At 36.9% G+C, this 21,466-nt stretch overlaps 3 protein-coding genes and 1 long non-coding RNA gene across 15 annotated transcripts; 2 read left to right on the top strand and 2 right to left on the bottom strand.

The window, feature by feature from the left end:
* Window positions 1-3,608: 3,608 nt before the first annotated feature.
* LOC147503948 (heterogeneous nuclear ribonucleoprotein 1-like) lies at window positions 3,609-8,253 on the top strand. 11 transcript variants are annotated; one of them, XR_015192881.1, is made up of 8 exons: window positions 3,761-3,948; window positions 4,026-4,106; window positions 4,227-4,452; window positions 4,558-5,761; window positions 6,949-7,015; window positions 7,508-7,577; window positions 7,690-7,762; window positions 7,913-7,987. XR_015192881.1 is itself a non-coding variant. In XM_086557090.1 (6 exons), exons 3-5 carry the CDS (start codon window positions 4,231-4,233, stop codon window positions 6,987-6,989), a joined length of 1,467 nt encoding a protein of 488 aa, XP_086413216.1. In that variant the 5' UTR covers window positions 3,672-3,948; window positions 4,026-4,106; window positions 4,227-4,230; the 3' UTR covers window positions 6,990-7,015; window positions 7,690-8,253. The 11 variants fall into 11 exon arrangements, 5 of the variants coding, with proteins under 5 accessions (XP_086413219.1, XP_086413220.1, XP_086413216.1 ...); XR_015192880.1 differs by lacking the exon at window positions 7,508-7,577; XR_015192879.1 differs by having other exon boundaries at window positions 3,766-3,944; window positions 7,690-8,253.
* Window positions 8,254-9,051: 798 nt separating this feature from the next.
* LOC147503946 (protein TORNADO 1-like) lies at window positions 9,052-21,087 on the top strand. Its single transcript, XM_086557088.1, is given in 7 exon segments — window positions 9,052-9,134; window positions 13,455-14,958; window positions 14,960-14,981; window positions 15,128-15,819; window positions 15,821-16,238; window positions 16,241-16,368; window positions 17,262-21,087. Coding segments are annotated over 7 exon segments (4,221 nt in total). The 5' UTR covers window positions 9,052-9,096; the 3' UTR covers window positions 18,681-21,087.
* On the bottom strand, window positions 16,795-17,294 carry LOC147503947 (uncharacterized). Of its 2 annotated transcripts, none has more exons than XR_015192878.1 (2): window positions 17,173-17,294; window positions 16,795-17,082 (listed from the first exon to the last, which is right to left on the bottom strand). It is a non-coding gene; the product is annotated as an uncharacterized LOC147503947 (long non-coding RNA). The 2 variants fall into 2 exon arrangements; XR_015192877.1 differs by having other exon boundaries at window positions 16,795-17,096; window positions 17,173-17,280.
* On the bottom strand, window positions 19,460-21,141 carry LOC147503945 (uncharacterized). The gene has a single exon (XM_086557089.1). The coding sequence runs from the start codon at window positions 20,873-20,875 to the stop codon at window positions 19,625-19,627; it is 1,251 nt and encodes a 416-aa protein (XP_086413215.1). The 5' UTR covers window positions 20,876-21,141; the 3' UTR covers window positions 19,460-19,624.
* Window positions 21,142-21,466: the final 325 nt, after the last annotated feature.

Genomic DNA, 21,466 nt, shown 5'->3' with positions numbered 1-21,466 from the left:
CGAACTCAACACTATTATTGGAGCTCTTTGCATTGTTGCTGCCATATGCCTACAAGCCAGAGTCACTGCAAAAATGATCGCTAATTTTTAGTATATAAGGATCATCTTTAAGGAGACTAGTATCGCAAGAAAGAAGATCATCTTCAGAGCCATTCCCATTTTTCTAGTAACCCAAGATAGCTGCCACACTAGCCGCCAAGGTTTTGTGCGCTTTGAATATTTTATGCTGGCAATGCTGCCAAAATTTCCCTTAGTATGAAGGGTATTACAATATTGGTTGTTGCAAACTACTGGTGGGAATTTATCTATGAAGTCCAAGGACGATGGACAATGATACATATCATGTTCCTTACGTCCCATATTCACAAACTTGTCTCTACCGTAGTGCAGCAGGAAATCTAGATCTTGCGCCATGCCATTATCCAGTTCTATAAACTCAACACTATTACTTGTCTATACCGTAGTGCTATAATTAACCTTGGTCTCGTTATTCCATGGGTGTGACTTTGCCCATCAACAAAAATGGGGGGTGTTTACAAATTTGACTTAGGGGCATATTTACCAGTATACAAAATATCGACGTCTGTTGCACAAAAAATTGACAAAGTGGGGGGCAATCACTAATGATTTCGAAAATGGGGGGTTTTCACAAAAGATGGTACAAATTTTGGGGGTTAAGTAAAAAAAGGCCCTATATCTTTTAGTTTGAGAGTTTTGTCCATAGCATAATATTTTTTTTTCCCCTTCATTGTATAGGGAAGAGTCATGAAAAACTTTTACCTAGTTGAAATTGATTTTTTTATATAGTTGGCTGGAACTTGGTTATGTTTATTAATAAACACAAATTTGAGGGAATAATATTAGTGCAAATCACAAACAAAACTCAAACAAACTTTGTATTTAAATCAATACCTTCCTCTCTCTCTCATACCATTATGATGTAATATCTAACTAATCTAATCTATGATGAGAAAACTAGAGAGTAAAAGTATTTTGTGGGTTGTTTAACTAAACTAATTTATACTGCTAATGAATTAAAATAGACTAGTCTATTAAACACTTCAAAATATGATTTTTATGAGTAGAGAACGAAATTGGATAAAGTATTAAATTCACCTAGGAATATTCTTATGCTTTTAATAAGGTTTTCATTATAAACTTATCTTCTTTATAATATCACCCAATGTTTTATTAAAAGGTTGAGAACTTTCTTAATCCATAGTAATTAATCTATGTCTCTATAGTAAAAACTACTAGTATGAAGGAGAATTCTAACTAATTATATATAATTAATCAAAACAAATTTTAGTTCAATTAATAATGTTATTTATCGTAAAACAAACATGAAAAATCAAACTTGTGATAAACTACACAATAAACAACTCTCATATAACAAAAGATTCCTCACTAGGCTTCATTGATCGATTAGCAGATGGTCATAAGAATATATAATTAAAATTAAACATAACTAGAACAATAAATACAAAATGAATTTTTAATTAAGAAAAACTTGAAATGTCTTTAATTAGGGATGTCCAAACGGGTACCCGATCCGGTTTTGAATGGGTATCGGTTATCCGGCCCGATTTTTCGGGTTTTGAATGGGAATCGGGTTATCAAAAACCCTATTTTCGGTACCCATTTTTCGCATTTTGTTGGATACATGTGACCAAACCCTACCCTAACCCTATATTTTCGGTTACCCATCCAAGAAAACTCGGGTTTCTAATTAATCAAAAGTTTTCTTTATCGGATAAAACCATTAAAATATATGAAAATAAAAACAATATTAAAAGATCTCTTCGACAATAAGAAACCCTACTTACAAAAGATTCCTCACTAGGCTTTATTTTTCATCTCAAGATCTCAAGAAAAAACCTTTTTTCATCTAATTAATCAAAAGTCATATTCTTTTATTGGATTTAATGTTAATAAAACATAAAGCCATTAAAAATCATCAAAGATTCAAAACAACATTTTTTGAAAAGCTAGAACAAACAAATACAAAGATGAATTTTTCCGACTTGTTAAGAAAAACTTGAAATGTTGATTTCTTCGGCCTTTTTAAAAGAGGTTTTAGAGGCTAAATTTTCTCCCAAAACAATAATCTAAACTTACAAGATAGGATGATTAGGTTTTGATTTTACAACTATTTTTATACTTAAATGAACAAAAGTAAAAAGTCTTTGAAGATAAATAGATAATAAATGAAAATATAGTTGTTGGGAAAATTACATTCGGGTTCGGTTTTGGCCGTTCATGGGCTAAAATATTACACTAGATTCCAATACATAAAAATCAAAATAGGCCAAAAGTGTTTTTTTTTTTCCTGTTATGTTATTTTCCCTATCTTTAATGGAGGTTTAGAGGCTAACTAATCCAATGAGATTAGGTTTTGATTTTACAACTATTTTTATACATAACAAGTACGGTCTTATGGGTCGAAATTACATCGTGGTTTAGTTCATGGGCTAAAATATTACACTAGATTCCAATACATAAAAATCAAAATAGGCCAAAAGTGTTTTTTTTTTCCACTGTTATGTTATTTTTCGTTACTTTACTAGTCCAATGAGACCGGGCCGTATACCAATGAATCTCTCTTCAAGCCGGTCATTTTAATATAAAATGGGCATCAATTCGAGTCCCGAGCTGAGCTGAAAGATAGGTCCCTTGGAATATTTGTTGACTTTTCAACTTTAAATCTACCCGAGTTGAGTTTTCCTTCACTTTTTTGACACAGGCTTTTCATTCATGAATCTTGTCATTTTTTCATGGGTTCATAGCAATCTCTTTAGTTCATTTTTCATGCATAATTGACCTCTTTTGCACATTTATTCAACTCCAAAACCTGAAACATACAAAAAAAAAAACAAGTAAATAAAGAGAAATTCACATTATTATAAACATAATGTGCATAAATAAACAATCTTTGAGATTAAATCTCATGTGTGCAATGGCTAAAATCCATATTTGATATATTTTAGCCCCTTAATGAATGACATAAAATCCTCATAAATGGATAGAATTATGATTTGATCTACTATCTACAAGTTTTGATCTAAGAGTACATGCACATATTGAGCTAAAACGTACCACGTACATGCCTACCTACTAACTAGATTGTATCATGAGTTGGTCTAACACTCTAACCTACCTACATATTGGACGTACTAGATAGTGAGTGGTTTTGGCCTATTTAGCATATTGATCTTGGCTCTTAGGATGGATTGTCTTATTTGTTATAGAGGAGTTCTAACTTGGGCATCATATGTTTGGATATAAGTTACACTGGAATAGTACTATGCAACCGAACTTACCATTACAGTTGACGTTCTACAGTTCATGTGTAGCCAGTGAGAGTAAGAAACCAACCAAATTGATTGTCCTTTAATTGGTTGCACAATGAAAAGAGGTTTTGATGAACTGGAAATACAAACATGATCCCTTGTTACATAGAAACGAATATCACATATGACTATATGAGAAGGCAAAGCAATCCCTTCCGTTTATCACACATCTTCGTATTTAAATTTTTAAAAATTTATTTGATTTATCCAAAACACATATATATATATATATATATATAATAATAATAATAAGAATAAGAATAATTTGGCATTTCATTTCACATTTTATGTTTTCTTACACAACACACACACACACTAAACAGAAACAAAAACTAAAAAAAAAAAAGAGGATCACCAACTCCTCTCTCTTCTCTCTATTTATATTTCTCTCCCCTACAAATCTCAGATTCGAAATAGCAAAACAAATTTAGCTTGCCTATATAAATTCATCAATCATAACTTTATTATTTCCTTTTCCATAAAAACCAATAATTAAAAAAAAAAAACCAAATGTTTGACACACCCTCTCTTCTTCTTCTCATGCCTCCACCTCCAATCAGATCTCAATAAACAAATAAATCGCATAATCAAGAAGTGGGTAATGATTTATTTTTCTTACGATCTTTATTTAATTTTTATTTTGATTGGTTTTGAATTTAATTATTGTGTTTCCAGGAATCCTGGATCGTTGTTTGATTGATTTAAAAGGATACCCATTTCGTGTGTTTGATTGGTTTTGTGAGTCTTTTAGATAAGGTATGTATGGATCTATATAGATTGTATTAAAGTATTGCACTTTTGATATTGTGGATTCATTTGTTAATTTGTTTTTATTGAATTCTATGTTGATTAAATGGATCTGGGTCTGAATTTTAGAACAATGGAATCGGACCTTGGTAAGCTCTTCATTGGTGGGATTTCATGGGACACGAATGAAGATCGTTTGAAGGAATATTTTCAGAGTTATGGAGATGTTGTGGAGGCTGTGATTATGAAGGATCGGACTACGGGTCGTGCTCGTGGTTTTGGGTTTGTTGTTTTTGCAGACCCAGTTGTTGCAGAGAGGGTAGTTATGGAGAAACATCAGATAGATGGTAGAACAGTGAGTAGTTAACTTTTCATTCAGAATTGCTTTTTTTTTTTTTACTTTGCAATATCACTGTAATCAAAATCTGATTTCATTACACATTGGGCTTTGGATTTTCAGGTTGAGGCGAAGAAGGCCGTTCCTAGGGATGATCAACACATTCTCAATAGAAACAGTAGTAGCATCCATGGATCACCAGGTCCTGCCCGCACAAAAAAGATATTTGTAGGAGGTTTAGCATCCACCGTAACAGAGAGTGACTTTAAGAAATACTTTGATCAGTTTGGGACAATTACAGATGTAGTGGTAATGTATGACCATAATACTCAAAGGCCAAGAGGCTTTGGATTCATTACTTACGATTCAGAGGATGCAGTAGAAAAAGTTCTATTCAAAACTTTTCATGAACTGAATGGTAAAATGGTTGAAGTCAAAAGAGCTGTCCCTAAAGAGTTATCCCCAGGGCCTAGCAGGAGCCCGCTGGGTGGATATAATTATGGTCTGAGTAGGGTTAATAGCTTTCTAAATGGATACACTCAGGGGTACAATCCGAACTCGATAGGAAACTACGGAGTAAGGATGGATGGGAGATTTAGTCCAGGTTCTGGTAGTCGAAGTGGATTTCCTCCTTTTGGTCCTCCTGCTTATGGAATGAGCATGAATTTCGAGCCAGGTCTGAGTCCAAGTTATGGGGGCAACACAAACTTCAATACTAGCCTTGCTTTTGGAAGGGGATTAAACCCTTATTACAGTGGAAGTCCGAATAGATATGGTAGTCCTATTGGCTACAATGGTGGCAATGGAGGGTCTGGTTCTGTTTTGAGCTCAGCTTCCCGTAATGTATGGAGTACTGCAGGGCTTAATTATTCCTCAAATCCTGCAAGCACTAGTGCATACATGGGCTCTGGAAGTGGGAGCATCGGAAGTGCCTTTGGCAATAGTGGTGCGAATTGGGGACTTTCTCCATCTATTTCTGCTCTAAGTGGAGGGAATGGTACTGGCTATACGAGCGGGAATCTCAATTTTGGAAGTGGGGACAACAGTTATGGGTTGGGAGGGGGAGGGTACAGTAGAAACAGTGGAAATGCTGCTGGCCCTACACCGTCTCTTTCTGCATCAAATGGAGGTTTTGATGGGGCCTATGGAGAATTATATGGCGTTGGTTCAGTTTATGGGGACCCTACTTGGCGTTCTGCAACTTCTGAGCTGGACGGATCTGGTTTATATGGTTACGGTCTTGGAAATTCAGCTTCTGATGTTACATCTAAAAATTCTGCGGGTTATGTTGGTGGTTATAGTGTTACAAATAGACAATCAAGTAGAGGTAAGAATCTTCTTTTACTCCATGAAGGTTTTATTAATCATTGCCATGTTTTACCTTTTAAATGCTAGGAAACCAGTTTGTAATGACACTTTCGAATTTCTAATAGATTGATGATCTGCTCTAGTTGTTTTGGGGGCAAGGATAAACCAAACTTAGAATCATGTGCTTAAAGACATTCCTACTTGAATCCATCATTGATGTCTGGTCTAAGTTCTGCTTGTTGTACTGAAAAAATTAGTTTGTTTAGTGTTTTTAGGGGGCACTTATCATGTACTTCCTGCTAAACAATGGCATGTTGGACGCAAAGTATTAGTTGATCAGTAATTTGAGGGGGTACTTATCATGTAATTACCTACTAAACAATGGCGTTGTTGAGGCGAAAAACTTCATTTGAATTTTGCAATTTATAACTTGCTGCCAAACTCTTATGGAATCTCAGATTATTTAAGTAGTTCTTTTATGACAACAGATCAGACAAAAGACATTTTATCCAACATAACTGGTGAGTCTTATAGTCCCACAGTGGGAGTTTTAAGCCTTGCATTATAATATATAAGTAGCATGTTCTTGGTGTGGCTCCACTCATTGCCAATTGGTTTCGAGTAGGATGCCGGAAACTTAAGATGATATTGGAGCAGGCTATTCTATCTGGCCGAAAGACCACGTCACCTGATAAAATCAATCTGCATGTTAGGCTCAATGTCACGATACATGTGAGGGGGCGTGTTGAGATGTACAGTCCCCCCAATGGGAGTTAGCCTTGCATTATGACATTTAAGTTCCTGGGCCCCTCCACTCATTGGCAATTGGGTGTTAAGTTGGATGCTCCAAACTTTAGGAATAACTAACCAAGATGTCGTTTGCAATATCTTTGTCATACTGAGTGGGGCAAATTTGTACCACCTATTATGTGTGCAGAATGCATATTCTTTTGACATTTAGTTTTTGAATTCCACACCATTATTTAAATCATAACATAATGAAATAAGGAGTTTAACCAGACCTCATTCCTAAATGGAATTTACTATGAAAGTATTTCTAATTTTTATAAATTAGTAAATCTTACTCATGTTTCTGCCTAAGTTAGCTTTCATGTTCAATTTTTCTCTTTGCTTTTGCAATGAAGCATCCAACTTGAGGAACATTTACTTTTCTTATTTACTTAAGGATTTCCCTTTGTTTTATAGATGCCCTAGACGAACCTCACCAGGACGCTAGGTTTTACTGATATGTTCCTTTTCAGAGTCTGAATTGGTAAGGGCTGTAAATTGTAAAACCTAGGAACATGATTCAGAGAACCCAAAAATGTTCTAGTTGAGTAAAATTTACTTTAAAAAGAACAATGATGAGAATGATTAAGACTTTCTGACTCTCATTATTGTACGCACATTTAAGAATTAATGCACTATATCTTAAAAATAGATTAGACTTGTTGTGAAAGTTCGCTATATCTGCTGGCTCATTAGAGACTGATTGACTATTGCTTGTCGATAGTTTATCCGTTGAATGTTTGTTGGCACCATTTTTTCCTTTATAATATATATGTGAAGTTTTCATGGCTCGGCGTTTTGACTTATATCGAGATTTTGAACTTTAGTAGTGCTTATATTTTGTGCCTTCAGAAAAAGAAAAGAAATAAAGAGTGGTGTACCATACATGCTGTGAAGTTTATGTAGTAAACAATTTAGGCGTGCTCTTCGATACAACAGAACTTGGTCATGAACGTCATACTTTGTTTTGTTTCAGAATATTCTTAGATTTGAGTGACTTCGTGATTGCGATTTTAAGACAGTGTACACGGAAATGGGAAACAGGAGTTGAGTATTTAACTGTTGATGTCTTTCTTAGTGCTTGAATATAATTTGATCTTGAAATTGGTTAATCTTATTTAGCTCATGGCTCTCATTCTTGGTCGTCACTTGTTTCAGGAATTGCTGCCTAGGAGGATCATTGTTTGGATTTCAGACGGATATTGTAGGTCAACAAATTCCGGTGAATCAGGTGAATGACTGTGAATTTCATACATCTCCCTCGTCAATATATAGAAAATTTATGAACTAGAGCTAACCGGAGTGCTTGTTTTGGAGGATTATGAGAAAGCAATTACAAGGGATTTTGTGTAAGGTTTGATCGTCAAGTTTTTTTTTTTAGGATTTTGTTTCTTGGGGTTTGATTGAGTTGTAAAATCAGATTGCGGGATATATTCAGAAAGAGGTTTCCCATTAATGTATCGTACATCTACTGCGAAGCTGCGATACATGAAGACAGCTTAATTTTTTTTTTAAAATTTTTTTGCTGTACCGTTTTCTGGCAAAGTTGCCAGGTCTTGTCGGGTATGTTTTTCGTCTTTTGGGCTTTGTTTAAATCAGATTGTATCAGAGATTGTTTGATTTACTAGTGTGAAACTTTTGAGGGATACTCACCTGTGGTTCCCCGAGAATAAGATACTATATATTCTGATTCATTTTCTATGAGAAAGTATTTTCTTTTTATATATTTCTACGAAACATGTATAATGTATTGAAATTGTTTTATGGATAATGGTTGTTGGCTTTCATTGTCTTTCTTTGGTACTCGTCCCAACCTTTTTAGGTTTGTGATTTTTGTGAAAGAGACGGACACCAAGTAAATTGATTGCTAGTAGTTTTAAACAAGTCAGGGATATTTGATTTCAAGGCCAACTTCTTAGAAAGAAGGCTTGTGTTGTTGAGATGCAACTCATGCAAGTCCGTTTCTAGGAGGAATAGCAGCACTCACAGTTTCAGTGCATTTGCAGTGACTGGGGACCCTCCATTCAGTGGGTCCAACCAGGGAAATTCTTAAAATCAGAGAACAGGGCTGTACGTGTGGTCAGTCTGTCATTGCCTCATTGGGTCATCATAAGAGATTTTGATCATTTTTTATCCCATGATCATCATTCAATCATCTTACAGATTAATAATGACGATAATGGATCATTTCTATGCTGCATCATTCCTTGCTTATTGCACACGTGTCTCATAGCAACTACAGTTTGTGGTCTCATATAGACCTCTTATCCAAACTTCTATAACAGATAGGTTCGGTTAGAACTTTCTTATCACTGCCATTTGGTTGTCTTACGTACCAGAACTGGAATAATATTCAGTGGTGGTCCCATTGTCTCCTTCACATCAGTTGTGGAGGATGGGTCATCCCACTCCTCCTTTGATTGTGAAATCTATTTATTTATGACTTTTATGAACCTTGTTTTAGTATAAAACTAGACCCTTCTAGTACTCCTCGTTGTGAGGTAATTGTACATTAAAGCCAGCAGGTCTTCAACCCGGCCTAAAAGTCGATGGGGATTCATTACGATGATCGAGCTAGTAAATTCGTGGACGGCAAAAGTTCGGTACGTCAATTATTCGTCTAAGATTCGAAATTTTCAACAATAATATTTTTAAATATTCGGTCCAATAAAACGCTAACGGTAAAAATACGATATACGTGTTTTAAACGGATATAATACGAATATATTTTTTTAAAATTCGGCTATATATTTTACATTTAAAATTTTGATATATAAGTATATAACGTTTTTATTTTTATTTTTACAATTTTATTCATGAAAAAATAATACAAATGTCATTTTATTCGCTAAACCTTATAATTTGTGAATAATTCGGCAATTATAAGCCCGACCCAACCAATTCGCGAATTAAACCGTATCATTCAAAAATTCGCCGAATTATTCGTTTTATTCGCCAAACCTTATAATTCGCAAATAATTCGTGAATAATTCGGCGAATTACTAGCTATGCGATGATGGGGTTAAGGTGAACGTATTACCTTTCTCTAGGTTTACCCATTTATCCAGTACTTCTATGACATCCAATTTCTTTTAAAGCTCTCACCTCGTTGTGAGCCAAAGATGTATTTAGCATAAGGGTGCACATTCTAGATCACTTGGGCTAAGGTTTCTACTCTTAAACTATTTTAGAACTGTTACAATCCCAGACTAATACTCTCAATCTCTAAGTATTCGAAATTCAACTTTTAAGGTCTGTGAGATTGCACAAGGACATCGCCTTCCCCATTGCTTAATTTTTTTGAAATAAATCACAGGAAAAGTACATTCATATTGGATTCAGACACACCCTATATTCGAGCAACTACGAATAAGGCAAGTATGGGCTCTGGAAAAGGGAGTAAATGTCTCTTCCTACTTTTAACTTTTAAGGGGCCATAAGTAGCACACTACCACCAATACTCAATCCTAAATCCAGCCTTTTTGCACCAAGCAAATGTCCTCCTATAAAAATTTCACATGGAAGTCGTTATTCAACTGTATTCCGTTAGTACCCTATCTTACTGGTTGAGGGGCTTGTGTAAAAGACTTAAAGATACCATCATCTGCATTTTTGCACTGCACTTTTCTGGGTTCTATGCCTCTATTGTGTCTGACCTGTTTTTGGTGGCACTAAATCTAGATATGTGAAATCCCCAAGCACTAGTCCAACATCATAAATGGTATACTGTGAAAGATCCCAAACAAGTTTAATCAAGGACTCGAGGTCTATTAATTCAAAGTACTCTTGTTTTACTTACAATTAACAAGACATTAGGACACTTGTTTATTTCACACATCGTCTGTTGAATTACTTGAATACGTGCACACTAGAACGTGCTGCGAACTTTTTGTTGCTATGGTGAGTTGTCAGGATTGATGTCGAAGTGCTGAGAGTGATGGGAAAATGCCAGATACTTTCTTCTTTGGAAGTAATGATGATTTCTTTTTAGTTTAAGACTTTAAGTCCGAATTGGAAAATAGAATAAAGTTTGCCTAATTCGAACCATTTGAGATTTTGAGGACTTTCGTTATAAATGTATTTATGGGGGTTTTGGTCACATGTTTTTTTTAGGTAGTTTGCTATAAACATGGCCTGATGCCATGATCACATGGGATCTAGTGTTTGCACAATTAAGCTAGCTGTTGGCAATCTTTGAGGTCCACTTGAATACTTGATATAGCACGTCTGGACAGTGACTCAAATCAGCTCGATTCATAAGTTTTAATTTATTTTGTAAATTAATGTTGAATAGTAAGTACAACTTATTTATGCTGGCTGGTTCGATCCCATTTAATAAAACAGGCTTGCCAAACCATAAAAAAGAATAGTGTACAACTTGATTTATAATTCTTGAGAACATCACATTCAAAGGTACAAGTGCAGTAACGAACTAGCGAAGTACTCGTAGACGTGTCTGGAATATAGGGTACCCATGGACCTACTATGGGCTGGCCTGTTCGAACGGTTGAATCAGGATGTAGGTACACGAATTTAATCCAGCACGTACTATTGGAGCCCAAGACCAAGTACCAAGTAGGTGTCGTGTTGGTTGGGCCTTTGTGTGGTCTTACCAAAACTTTGATGTGGCGTTTGAGTCTGGCAAATGTAAAATCCGATTTTAGGTAGGGTTTATGCTTGGATTTACATGTTCGTGCAATCCGATTAATTGAAGCCTGTGCATTTGTCAAGCAGGCATAGTTTCTTTCCTTTGATAGTTATTCAGTTCAAAGAAATATAATAAGCCTCGTGGTTCTACTTCCAAATCTTTCTAGTTAAAATTTCTCAGCAAAAACAGTATGCAATATCATATGTTACAAGTTGTGAGAAAAGGATGAACTCATTAATCCTTATAAGTTCATTACGCAAAATAATAACAGAAGAAAATGCAGCTAGAATGGCCCAAACTTGGGTTACTGAAGTTTAGCTCGACTTACTCAAGTAGCAGATACAGAAACTCATGAAATTGATTCTCATCAAAGACCGGATGATTCGAATAGTTAACAGTCCTGTTTACTACTTACTAGCGAGCCAAGTACTTAGTTACGATGCTCCAATAAAGTATATATTGAGAGAGGGCCAACGGTCATTAGGAAGTAACGTGATGAACTTTTAGACATGTTTGCCAGTACTTAATGAATCTCTTTTTATTCACCAAGCCTACTTGCATTTACATATAAGGGTTTTATATATCGCACCCTATTTTAAAACAAAATTAGACTTTCTCTCCAAATTCAGAGAAATTAGACTTGTCCCCTCTAAACTCACACACTACCTCAGTCAACGCATTTTGACCATTATCTCGTGGTGAAATGTCCTGTGTATACATATTTTAGCAAATGAATATGTGACACGTGACAATATCTTTTTATCGCTTGGATATGGTCTTAGTGTGGGTAGAAAGTACAAAAACACACTTTAAGTATCCTATAGTGTAGGATACTCACAGCCAGGATATTTATATAAGAATACTTTTATTGTGAAGAAGCTCAAGTGACAAAATACCTAAGTGTTAAGTTTAAAGTGTAGAATACTCACAGCCAGGATACGTAGGATTTTCATTGTTTTTTTATTATCAACAAAATATTTGTATTTCTAGATTAGGAAAAATCATCACATGTCCCAACTACCCTAATCTCGTGGCTTCACAATGAGATTAAAAACATTTGTGACATTTCACTACGAGATAATGGTCAAAATGCGTTGACTGAGACGGTGTGTGAGTTTGGAGGGCAAGTCTAATTTCTCTGAATTTGGAGGGACAAATCTAATTTTGTTTTCAAATAGGAATGCAGATCTATAAAACCAAAATACCTAAAAATAGCTAAAGAGTAGTTGAGACATTTCACCACGAGATAACGGTTAAAATGCGTTGACTGAGACGGTGTGTGAGTTTTGGGAGGGGAGGGGGCAAATCTAATTTCTTTGAATTTGGAGAGGCAAGTCTAATTTTGTTTTCAAAAAGGGGTATCTATAAAACCATATATATAATAACCATTTGAATGTTTGCCCCCATGTACTTCGAAATTGCAACATATCATTTGATCCATGTACTTTGAAAATGCAAGTTCATTTCACCTTTTAAATTTCTACCTTTTGGTACATGAATAAATAACCAATGCATCGTGAAACGTTGCTCCACAAAATGCAAATTGGCAAACGGCCAGTTTTTAACGCAAAGAAGGTGACGGACTCATTTCGGCAATATGACTACAGCTGTGGCATAATAAGGACGACATGAGACCATGAGGGTGAAGACATCTTTGCATAGATTACTTTCCTTAAAACAAGGTCATTTTGTCTCCCACACTAATTTTTAGCTTTATTGGATTCTCTAATCCTTCCAATGGGAAAAGTAAAATAGGAGAATAATTTGTAACAGCCCAAAAGTCCAAGAAGACACAGCTCCTTTCCCACTTTTTCACCAAGTCATCCACAGCTTGACTGCATGAGTATGACCAACACACCAAAATCCTACAAAGTGAAAATCTACCAAGAATCCCAAGTCCAAATGGTTAATACAATATAGACAGAAGAAGGAACACTTCACTGATGAAGAAACGCCTCCCTGTAATTTCAACCGACCTTTTATATGTATCTTATATTTTCAACAGTACTAGAAGAATAACTTACAGAAAGAAACTTTAAGAAAGGCGTACACATGAAGTTTCAGAAGAACAAACAAAGCATCTCTGTGTACATAAAGGACATGTTGTCACTGTGTTATGGCCTATGGGTACAATTTGCCATCAGAAATATACACAATAATTAGACCAAAGGGCATTCGTAGAAAATTCCAGTGTTGCTATACCACCTTGATTCCACAATATGAAATAAGCTTCCACTGTTAGTTAGAAACTCAGTAACCTTTCCAACTCTTGCAGTGTTAACCAACTAATGGCAGTTAATAACCAGAAGCTCATGGAACTCCAATGGGGTCTTCAAGCAATCAAGTCAGAAAGTGTAAACCTGCACAGCATCAGCTTCTATCTTTCTCAACCCACTTCCTGCTGCTATACAGAGACAGAGAATTCTTTAAACATAAACATTTCCACAGACAAAGACAGCCTCCAGTTCTTTTCACAGCTTCTAATAGCAATTGGAGAAGCAAAGAATGCTCGAACAACTTTAAAAAATTTGGAGTTTCAAAAGGTTTCATGGGACTTGCAGCAACTACACAATCTTTGCACCCTGCTTGAGAAGAATATGAATGTCAAGCAAGTCGTGTTCCAGAGAAACAGGTTTAGTTCGGAAGCTTTATCAGAGCTTTCAGAAATGCTGAAAAAACATGATGGAATCAAAGAGATGATGTTTTCTGAATCACGTATTGGGTCTTTTGGAGCTGGGCTCCTTGCTTCCGCTCTAAAGATAAACGAGAGTTTGGAAGAGTTGCAGATATGGGAGGACTCAATTGGTTCGAGAGGGGCAGAGGAACTCTCAAAAATGATTGAAGTAAACTCCACTTTGAAGATGTTAATAGTTCTTGATTCAAACTCGATCACAGCAGGCCCTCTCATCTCCACAGTACTTGCAAGGAACCGGACCATGGAAATTCATGTTTGGAGTGGAGGGAATGGAGAAAAAAGCTCCAAAGTGGTGGAATTTGAACCAGGTAACAGTGCACTACGCATTTACAAACTAGATCTTTCGGGTTGCTGCAGGGTCGCCTGTGCATTGGGGTGGAATACGACTGTCAGATCTCTAGATATGACAGGAATCAGATTGAAGTCCAAGTGGGCAAAGGAATTCAGATGGGTTTTAGAACAGAATCAAAGCCTCAGAGAGGTAAACCTATCCACGACTTGCCTCAAAGACAAGGGAGTCATATACGTCGCAGCTGGGTTATTCAAGAATAAGTATCTAGAGAGCTTATACCTAAACGAGAATTGGTTCAGTGGAATAGGTGTTGAACATTTACTCTGTCCACTCAGCAGGTTTTCAGCATTGCAAAATCAGGCAAATACAACTTTGAAGTCAGTGACATTCGGTGGAGGAAGAACGAAAGTAGGAAGAGATGGGCTTGTGGCCATCTTGCAGATGCTGATAACCAACCAAAGTCTAGTACGCTTGGGAATTTATGATGACAAGAGTTTGGGACAAGAAGATTTTATCAGAATCTTCAGAAGCTTGGAAAACAATGCCACTTTGAGATACTTGTCCCTGCAAGGTTGCAAAGGGGTCCAAGGAGATTTAATGGTGAAGACAATAATGGAAACACTGCAGATTAATCCTTATATTGAAGACATTGATCTCACCAGAACACCATTGCAGAGTTCTGGGAAGACTGAAGGGATCTATCAGAAGCTAGGCCAGAATGGAAGGATAGAACCAGAAATGGATTTGCTAAAGGACATGCCACTGGCGATGCCCAAAAGCTGTAGAGTATTCTTATCTTGGACAAGAATTTGCAGGTAATAATGTACACAATGTAGAAGTCTAAGCGCAACGTTGGATTAGATGATATACTTTAGTATCATTTATATATCTAATCTGTTTGGAACAATGAGAGAAAATATAAATTTCCTCTACCAATCCATTAATTGGAGGTAATTTGCAGGTAAAAGCACGCTATGTAATTCCATATGGCAGAACTTCTCTCCAAAGCTTCCCTACTTGGACCAAGTCAGAACACTAGTACACCCAGTTGAGCAAGCTGTGAGAACAGTAGGAATCAAGATTAAAACATTCAAAGATGACGACACAAAGATCTCAATCTGGGATCTTGCAGGTCAACATGAATTCTATACCCTCCATGATCTCATGTTTCCAGGTCATGGGAGTGCATCCTGCTTCCTAATTATATCCAGCTTGTTTAGGAAGCCTCAGAATAGAGAACAGAAAAATCCGGCCGAGATAGAAGAAGACCTCTTGTATTGGCTCAGATTTATTGTCTCAAATTCAAAACGAGCAGGTCCACAAGCTATGCTACCAAGTGTAACAGTAGTGCTCACCCATTTTGACAAAATCACACAATCATCGGATAGTTTCCAGATTACCATTCGTCTAATTCGGAGTCTCAGAGAGAGATTCCAAGGGTTTGTTGAGTTCTATTCAACTGTATTCACAGTTGATGCAAGATCATCTGGGTCAGTAAGCAAACTAACTCACCACGTCAGAAAGTCCAGCAAGACGATTCTTCAAAGAGTGCCTCACGTTTATGAGCTCTGTAATGAACTGATACAATTTCTAGCAGACTGGAGGTCAGAGAACCACAGTAAGCCAGCAATGAGGTGGAAGGATTTCTGCGAAGTTGTGCCAGGTCAAGATTACAGCCTTAAGAATCCGATCAAGGCATGATAATCTGGAGAAGGTGGAATTGAGAAGACGGGCCATTGCAAACTCTCTTCATCACATAGGTGAGGTAATCTATTTTCAAGATCTAGGTTTTCTAATTTTGGATTGTGAGTGGTTCTGCAGGGATGTTCTGGGACCACTGGTAAGCTTAGATATACGAAGGTACAGTACAATGGAGAAGAATGGATTCATGAGCAAGACAGACTTGGAGAAGATTCTTACAGGCAATCTACAGAGTCAGATTCCTGGTATGGGTTCAAAGATCTTTGATAATCTACAGGTCAGTGATCTCGTGAGAATGATGTTAAAACTCGAATTATGCTATGAACAAAACCTCGGGGATCCAAATTCCTTGCTGCTGATCCCTTCACTTCTCAAGAAGGACGAGGAAGGTCTCAAAGATGGCAAATAAGCATGACAGATTGTGTGTATTCAGGGCGACATCTTGAGTGTGACGATTCAAGTCATATGTTTCTCACGCCAGGTTTCTTTCCCAAGTTACAGGTACTTATTTGTTACAGAATATGTCTGTTTTTAATTATTTACAGTCGCATTTTTTTTTTCACACTCCTACACATGAAACAATGAAAACCAAAAAGAGTACAGTCTTTCATGCTCTCAACTGCACTTCTAAGATAAGGAATCTGATCAGACATTGCTAAATGGGCAAGACCACTGGAATAAATCCCTAACCTCTTGAAAGAGACTCATAGGGCTTCAAACTCATGCATGAACAAACAAGTACAGAATACATAACACATGAGTCCACAGAATAAAAGAATAAGAACGTGGAAATGAAAGTGTAATATTTCTGGGAAAAAACAGGATCTTATTGACATATATAATGTAATATTTCTGGGAGAAAACAGGATTTTATTGACATATATTTATACTTCTTCAGTTTTCTGTTTAATCTTAAAGTTCACACTATTTCCAACTTTCTCTGTTTCCATTCACTACTATGCAACAACATTAATTCCTTATTGTTCAGACATCATCTATAATGTACATTGGACTGCATTTCAGTTAAGTAGCAACTTATACATGTTATATGAACACATGAACTCCAAAGAAATCTGAAATCACATAGGATACCTGTTAACATTCACATCCTTCGCTCTTTGCTCGCACATATCCACCAGCTACATCAATGGGTCAGAAAAAAGGGCTAAGGCAGATAATTCCTGAGAGTTGAGACTCTACTTTTCTTTAGGAATCCTGTTAGTTCAACGCTGAAATATCATCAATAAATCATCATATATCTTTCCCTGATGCCAGCATTCTGTCACACCAGTAAGGTTTGCATACCTAGTCAAAAGATTTAAAAATACGATACGCCAATGCACATAAAATTCCACTACTATAGGCCTGCCAATCTCATTTCTTTACTCATTCAGGTGCACCTCCACAACAAGATCTTTGGGTCAAAGAACCAGCACGTTGCAACTTACGGTCTTGAGAAATACCTCATTACGATAACTATCAATGGAATTTATATCAGGGTGGAGCTTGGAGGACAGTTGGGACACTACATTGATGTCCTTGCATGCTCTACAAAGAACCTGACTGAAATTCTTAGACTATTCCAGCAGCTCATAATCCCAACAATACAGAACTTATGCCACGGAGTCACGTTAAGAGAAAGTATTCTTCGTCCAGAATGCGTCAAGAACTTGACAGCCCCAAGATACAGGAAAACCCAATTTGTGCCTTTGCAACAATTGAAGCAATCAGTCCTTTCAGTCCCTGCAGATAGCATGTACGACTATCAGCACACATGGGGTCCAGTATCTGATGGAGGCAGACCCATTTTACAGTCTGGCTTCGATTTTGCGAGAGACCTCCTCTCAGATGATGACTTTAGGGAAGTACTGCATCGACGTTATAATGACCTCTACCACCTTGCTGTGGAACTGGCTGTCCCACTCGAAAACAGCCCAGATGGGCCAGACCAACTCACACAGGTCCAAGATGAAGCTGACAGTGCAGTTGAGCCAACATTTGATGGAATAGCAAAGGGTGTGGAAGCAGTTCTACAGAGGCTAAAAATAATCGAACAGGAAATAAGAGACTTGAAGATGGAGATCCAAGGGTTGAGATATTATGAACACCGACTGTTAACTGAACTGCACTATAAAGTGAACTACCTGGTGAACTTCAATGTTCAAATTGAAGAAAGAAAAGTACCAAACATGTTCTATTTTGTCCAGACAGAGAACTATTCGAGGAGATTGGTGACCAACATCATCACTGGCATGACGGCACTCCGGCTTCACATGTTATGTGAATTTCGGCAAGAAATGCATGTTGTTGAAGATCAGATAGGATGTGAAATGATGCAAATAGATAACACAGCTGTTAAGTGTTTAGTTCCCTACATGAAGAAGTTCATGAAACTGTTGACCTTTGCTTTAAAAATAGGTGCCCATGTCGCAGCAGGTATGGGAGAGATGATACCCGATTTGAGCAGAGAAGTTGCTCATCTTGTTGACCCTTCTCTTATGTACGGGGCAGCAGGGGCAGTCGCAGTTGGGGCTGTGGGGGCTGCAGCAATAGGAAGAGTGGAAGGAAGTAGACAGAGAAGTACACATACATCCTTCGGTGGAGAGAACACGAGGAATATACAGCAAGACCTGAGAGTGTCTCAACAATGGCTTGTCGACTTTTTGAAGGACCGAAGGTGTTCAACTGGAAAAGATATCACTGAGAAATTTGGACTGCGGAGAGTGAGGTACAGGGATAGTGGCCATATTGCATGGATTTGTAGAAGGCATATACAAATAAGAGCAAATGAAATAACGGAAGTACCTGTATGAAAGTGGTTTGGTACTTGCACTTTTTATCCAGAGTAGAGTTGACAGCAGCAGTATCACCCCGAGAAACTTCAACAGAAGTGTGATGTGTTACATTAAATTGTAATGGGGAACTTTTTTATCCAGAGTAGAGTTGACACAATTAGTATCACCCGAGAAACTTCAACAGAAGTGTAATGTGTTTCATTAGATTGTGATGGGAACTCATCCTGTCCTCTGTTTTCACACACGCACACACAATCAACAAAATGCATTTTAAGAGCTTGAGATGTCAACCTCCAAATATACTTTGATTTGGACCAGCACTACGTTTTTTATTTGAGGTGATTGTGTTAATGCAAAGTGCAGCTCAAGAGTTATTACTTTTATTTCTGAACTACCCATCCACTTGTAAGAGTACACTGAACATTTCTGCTGAGCCATAGTATATGTAATGAGCAAATTATGATTAACCATCCAAGAAACAGTAATTGTTTGTATACAAGATCCATGTAAACATTAAAAAAATAAAAAATGCTCTGTCCTCTCTAAACCATTTATCGTATCTTGAAACTTCAAATATTATACATGAGTCACAGATTATCTTAATACAATTGAGGTGCTCAGTCTTGTTAGTAGATGACCAAAATCATGTACTTGATATTAGAGAGTATAAGAATCTGATGTTTACGTCCATATTAGTGAATGGCCAAGGCAGAAACAAGTAAACACTCTAGAACAGAACATATGAAGATGACATTCTGATACAACTCATAGTAGCTGAAGTTTTAATAGAACAAAGATTGTAACACACAAGTCACGATTCTTCATTATTTATAATAATCCAACATACAAAAGGAAACACTCAATTACTTAACACTATAAAGCATACAAGTAGAACTACTATTAGTGTTGATTCTAGAATCTAGAGTCACCTGTGTATCTTCTGAACCAGTAAACGCTGTAGTTCAGAAGAAAGCTCTACTTCCATAAAACACTCTTGAACCAGTCGATTTTGGTGTCTGCAGTTTCTGCTCAGAGCTTCCATTGGAACTTCCAGAATCGGTGGTCCCATTTTCGATATCCATTGGAAGTTTCATCTTTGCCAATGATTCCGTAAATTGCTGCATGCTCTTCATGTACATGTCTACTATCTCCTGTTGCACCACTGTCTTCTCTGGCACCACACTCGCACCAAGTATAGAGTTTGCAGAGTTCTTACTTGGAATCCCATTAGAGGAATCACTCTCATCCTTTGGAGATTCTGCACTCTCTTTCAGTGGTGAAACTAGCTCCTCGTTTGAAGACTTGGAAGCACCTGGAATATCATAAAAGGATTGAGAGCCAACAGGAATGGACCTTGAAGGAGACCCAGTAGTGGACACACTACTTGCTGGAGTATCACACTTTGTAACTTCAGTAGAGTTGAGACTACCCTCAGAAAAGCTTTCGACAACATGCACCCCTGCACCTGAATTATAATGATCATCACTATCTGAACTGAGCAAACTCTCCGAGTTCTGAGAGTCCAAGCCATAATACTGAGAAACCATCAAATGGTTTTCATTGACAACATTTGGATCAGGGAACTCAATCTTTTCATAATCGTTCGGAACTGAATCCATTATCTCAGAATCCTGCATAACAGCGTTTGCATTCAAAGACGCACGAGGAGTAGGAATAGCCATGACCTCTGGTTGAGCTCCATAGTAGGAAATCGACAATTGGACAAACCCCGAAGGAGAATGAAAAAGATCGTTTGTCGAAAGCGAGAACTCTTGTGCTAACTTTCCATTCTCAACAAAGAGATCAGATAAAGGAACCAATGCAAACCCCAATAACTGATCTTCAAGATAATTCTTCACCCTACTCAACATCCACACCTCACATTTGAGTGAACAATCCACAGTTGGAACATTAAGCCTTACATTATCATCAAAAACTGGATTCTGGCCCCCACCATTAATGATCTTGGTTGAAACACTAGTTTCAGGATCACTAGTCAAGCACAGCTTAGCATAAACATCTTGCTTATGGTATATGCAAATGTTTTGAATATCTCTAGCTCGGTCTACATAAACCTCCAATTTACCAATATACCCATCTGAATTCACACTTTCCTTCCTATTATTACTGATCCCATTCATTGATTTCTGCTCTTCAGACGCACCACTAACAACAGATAAGTTATTAAAGTGTGACTCACGACGATAAGCCATTTTCAAACAAACTAACAAGTCAAGACTCAAACCCCCAAAACCCTAAATTGAGAACAATTGAAAACCCTAAACCCTAAAATAAGCAGAGGGAATCTCAACAAATATACTTTATTTTTAAGACACTCAACAAAGACAAGCCTGATACATGAACAACATAAATGAATACAGTTAAACAATAAAAAGCTACAGTTACAATTATTATGAAACAAAACACAAGCAGAGAGGGGAATACAGGGATAAATACAGATACTGGTTTCACAAGGGGGTTATTATTATATATACTAGAATGGTGTACGTGCTATGCACGTTTTTTTTTTCCTCTCTTCATCCAACCATATCTTTCTCTCTTTTATGCCTAACAACTGGGATAAATTAGGTAAATATAAAAAAATAGATGGGCAAATAACAAATGACCAAGTAACCAAGAGATACATTAAAAAAATAATAAAATACTATTGCCCCACTGTAGATAAGAGGCGTAATCTTTAAAGTATTTTAGATTAAATAGTTGGACAAAATGGAAAAAGTGATGGAGGGAGTTTTGTCTTCTTTACCAGAAAGTCAATCTGAATGTCCGTGACAGACTGACAA

The sequence above is a fragment of the Coptis chinensis genome, chromosome 4 (assembly GCF_015680905.1).
Source record: "Coptis chinensis isolate HL-2020 chromosome 4, ASM1568090v1, whole genome shotgun sequence".
Taxonomy (NCBI): domain Eukaryota; kingdom Viridiplantae; phylum Streptophyta; class Magnoliopsida; order Ranunculales; family Ranunculaceae; genus Coptis; species Coptis chinensis.
This window is presented reverse-complemented; position numbering and strand designations above follow the sequence as displayed.

Excerpts from the sequence above, each read along its gene's own strand:
- LOC147503948 (XM_086557090.1), top strand. The coding sequence starts at position 4,231 with ATGGAATCGGACCTTGGTAAGCTCTTCATTGGTGGGATTTCATGGGAC. Across the intron at positions 4,453-4,557 it reads ATCAGATAGATGGTAGAACA|GTTGAGGCGAAGAAGGCCGT; the intron begins GTGAGTAGTTAA and ends TTGGATTTTCAG. Across the intron at positions 5,762-6,948 it reads AAATAGACAATCAAGTAGAG|ATGCCCTAGACGAACCTCAC; the intron begins GTAAGAATCTTC and ends TTTGTTTTATAG.
- LOC147503945 (XM_086557089.1), bottom strand. The coding sequence starts at position 20,875 with ATGGCTTATCGTCGTGAGTCACACTTTAATAACTTATCTGTTGTTAGT.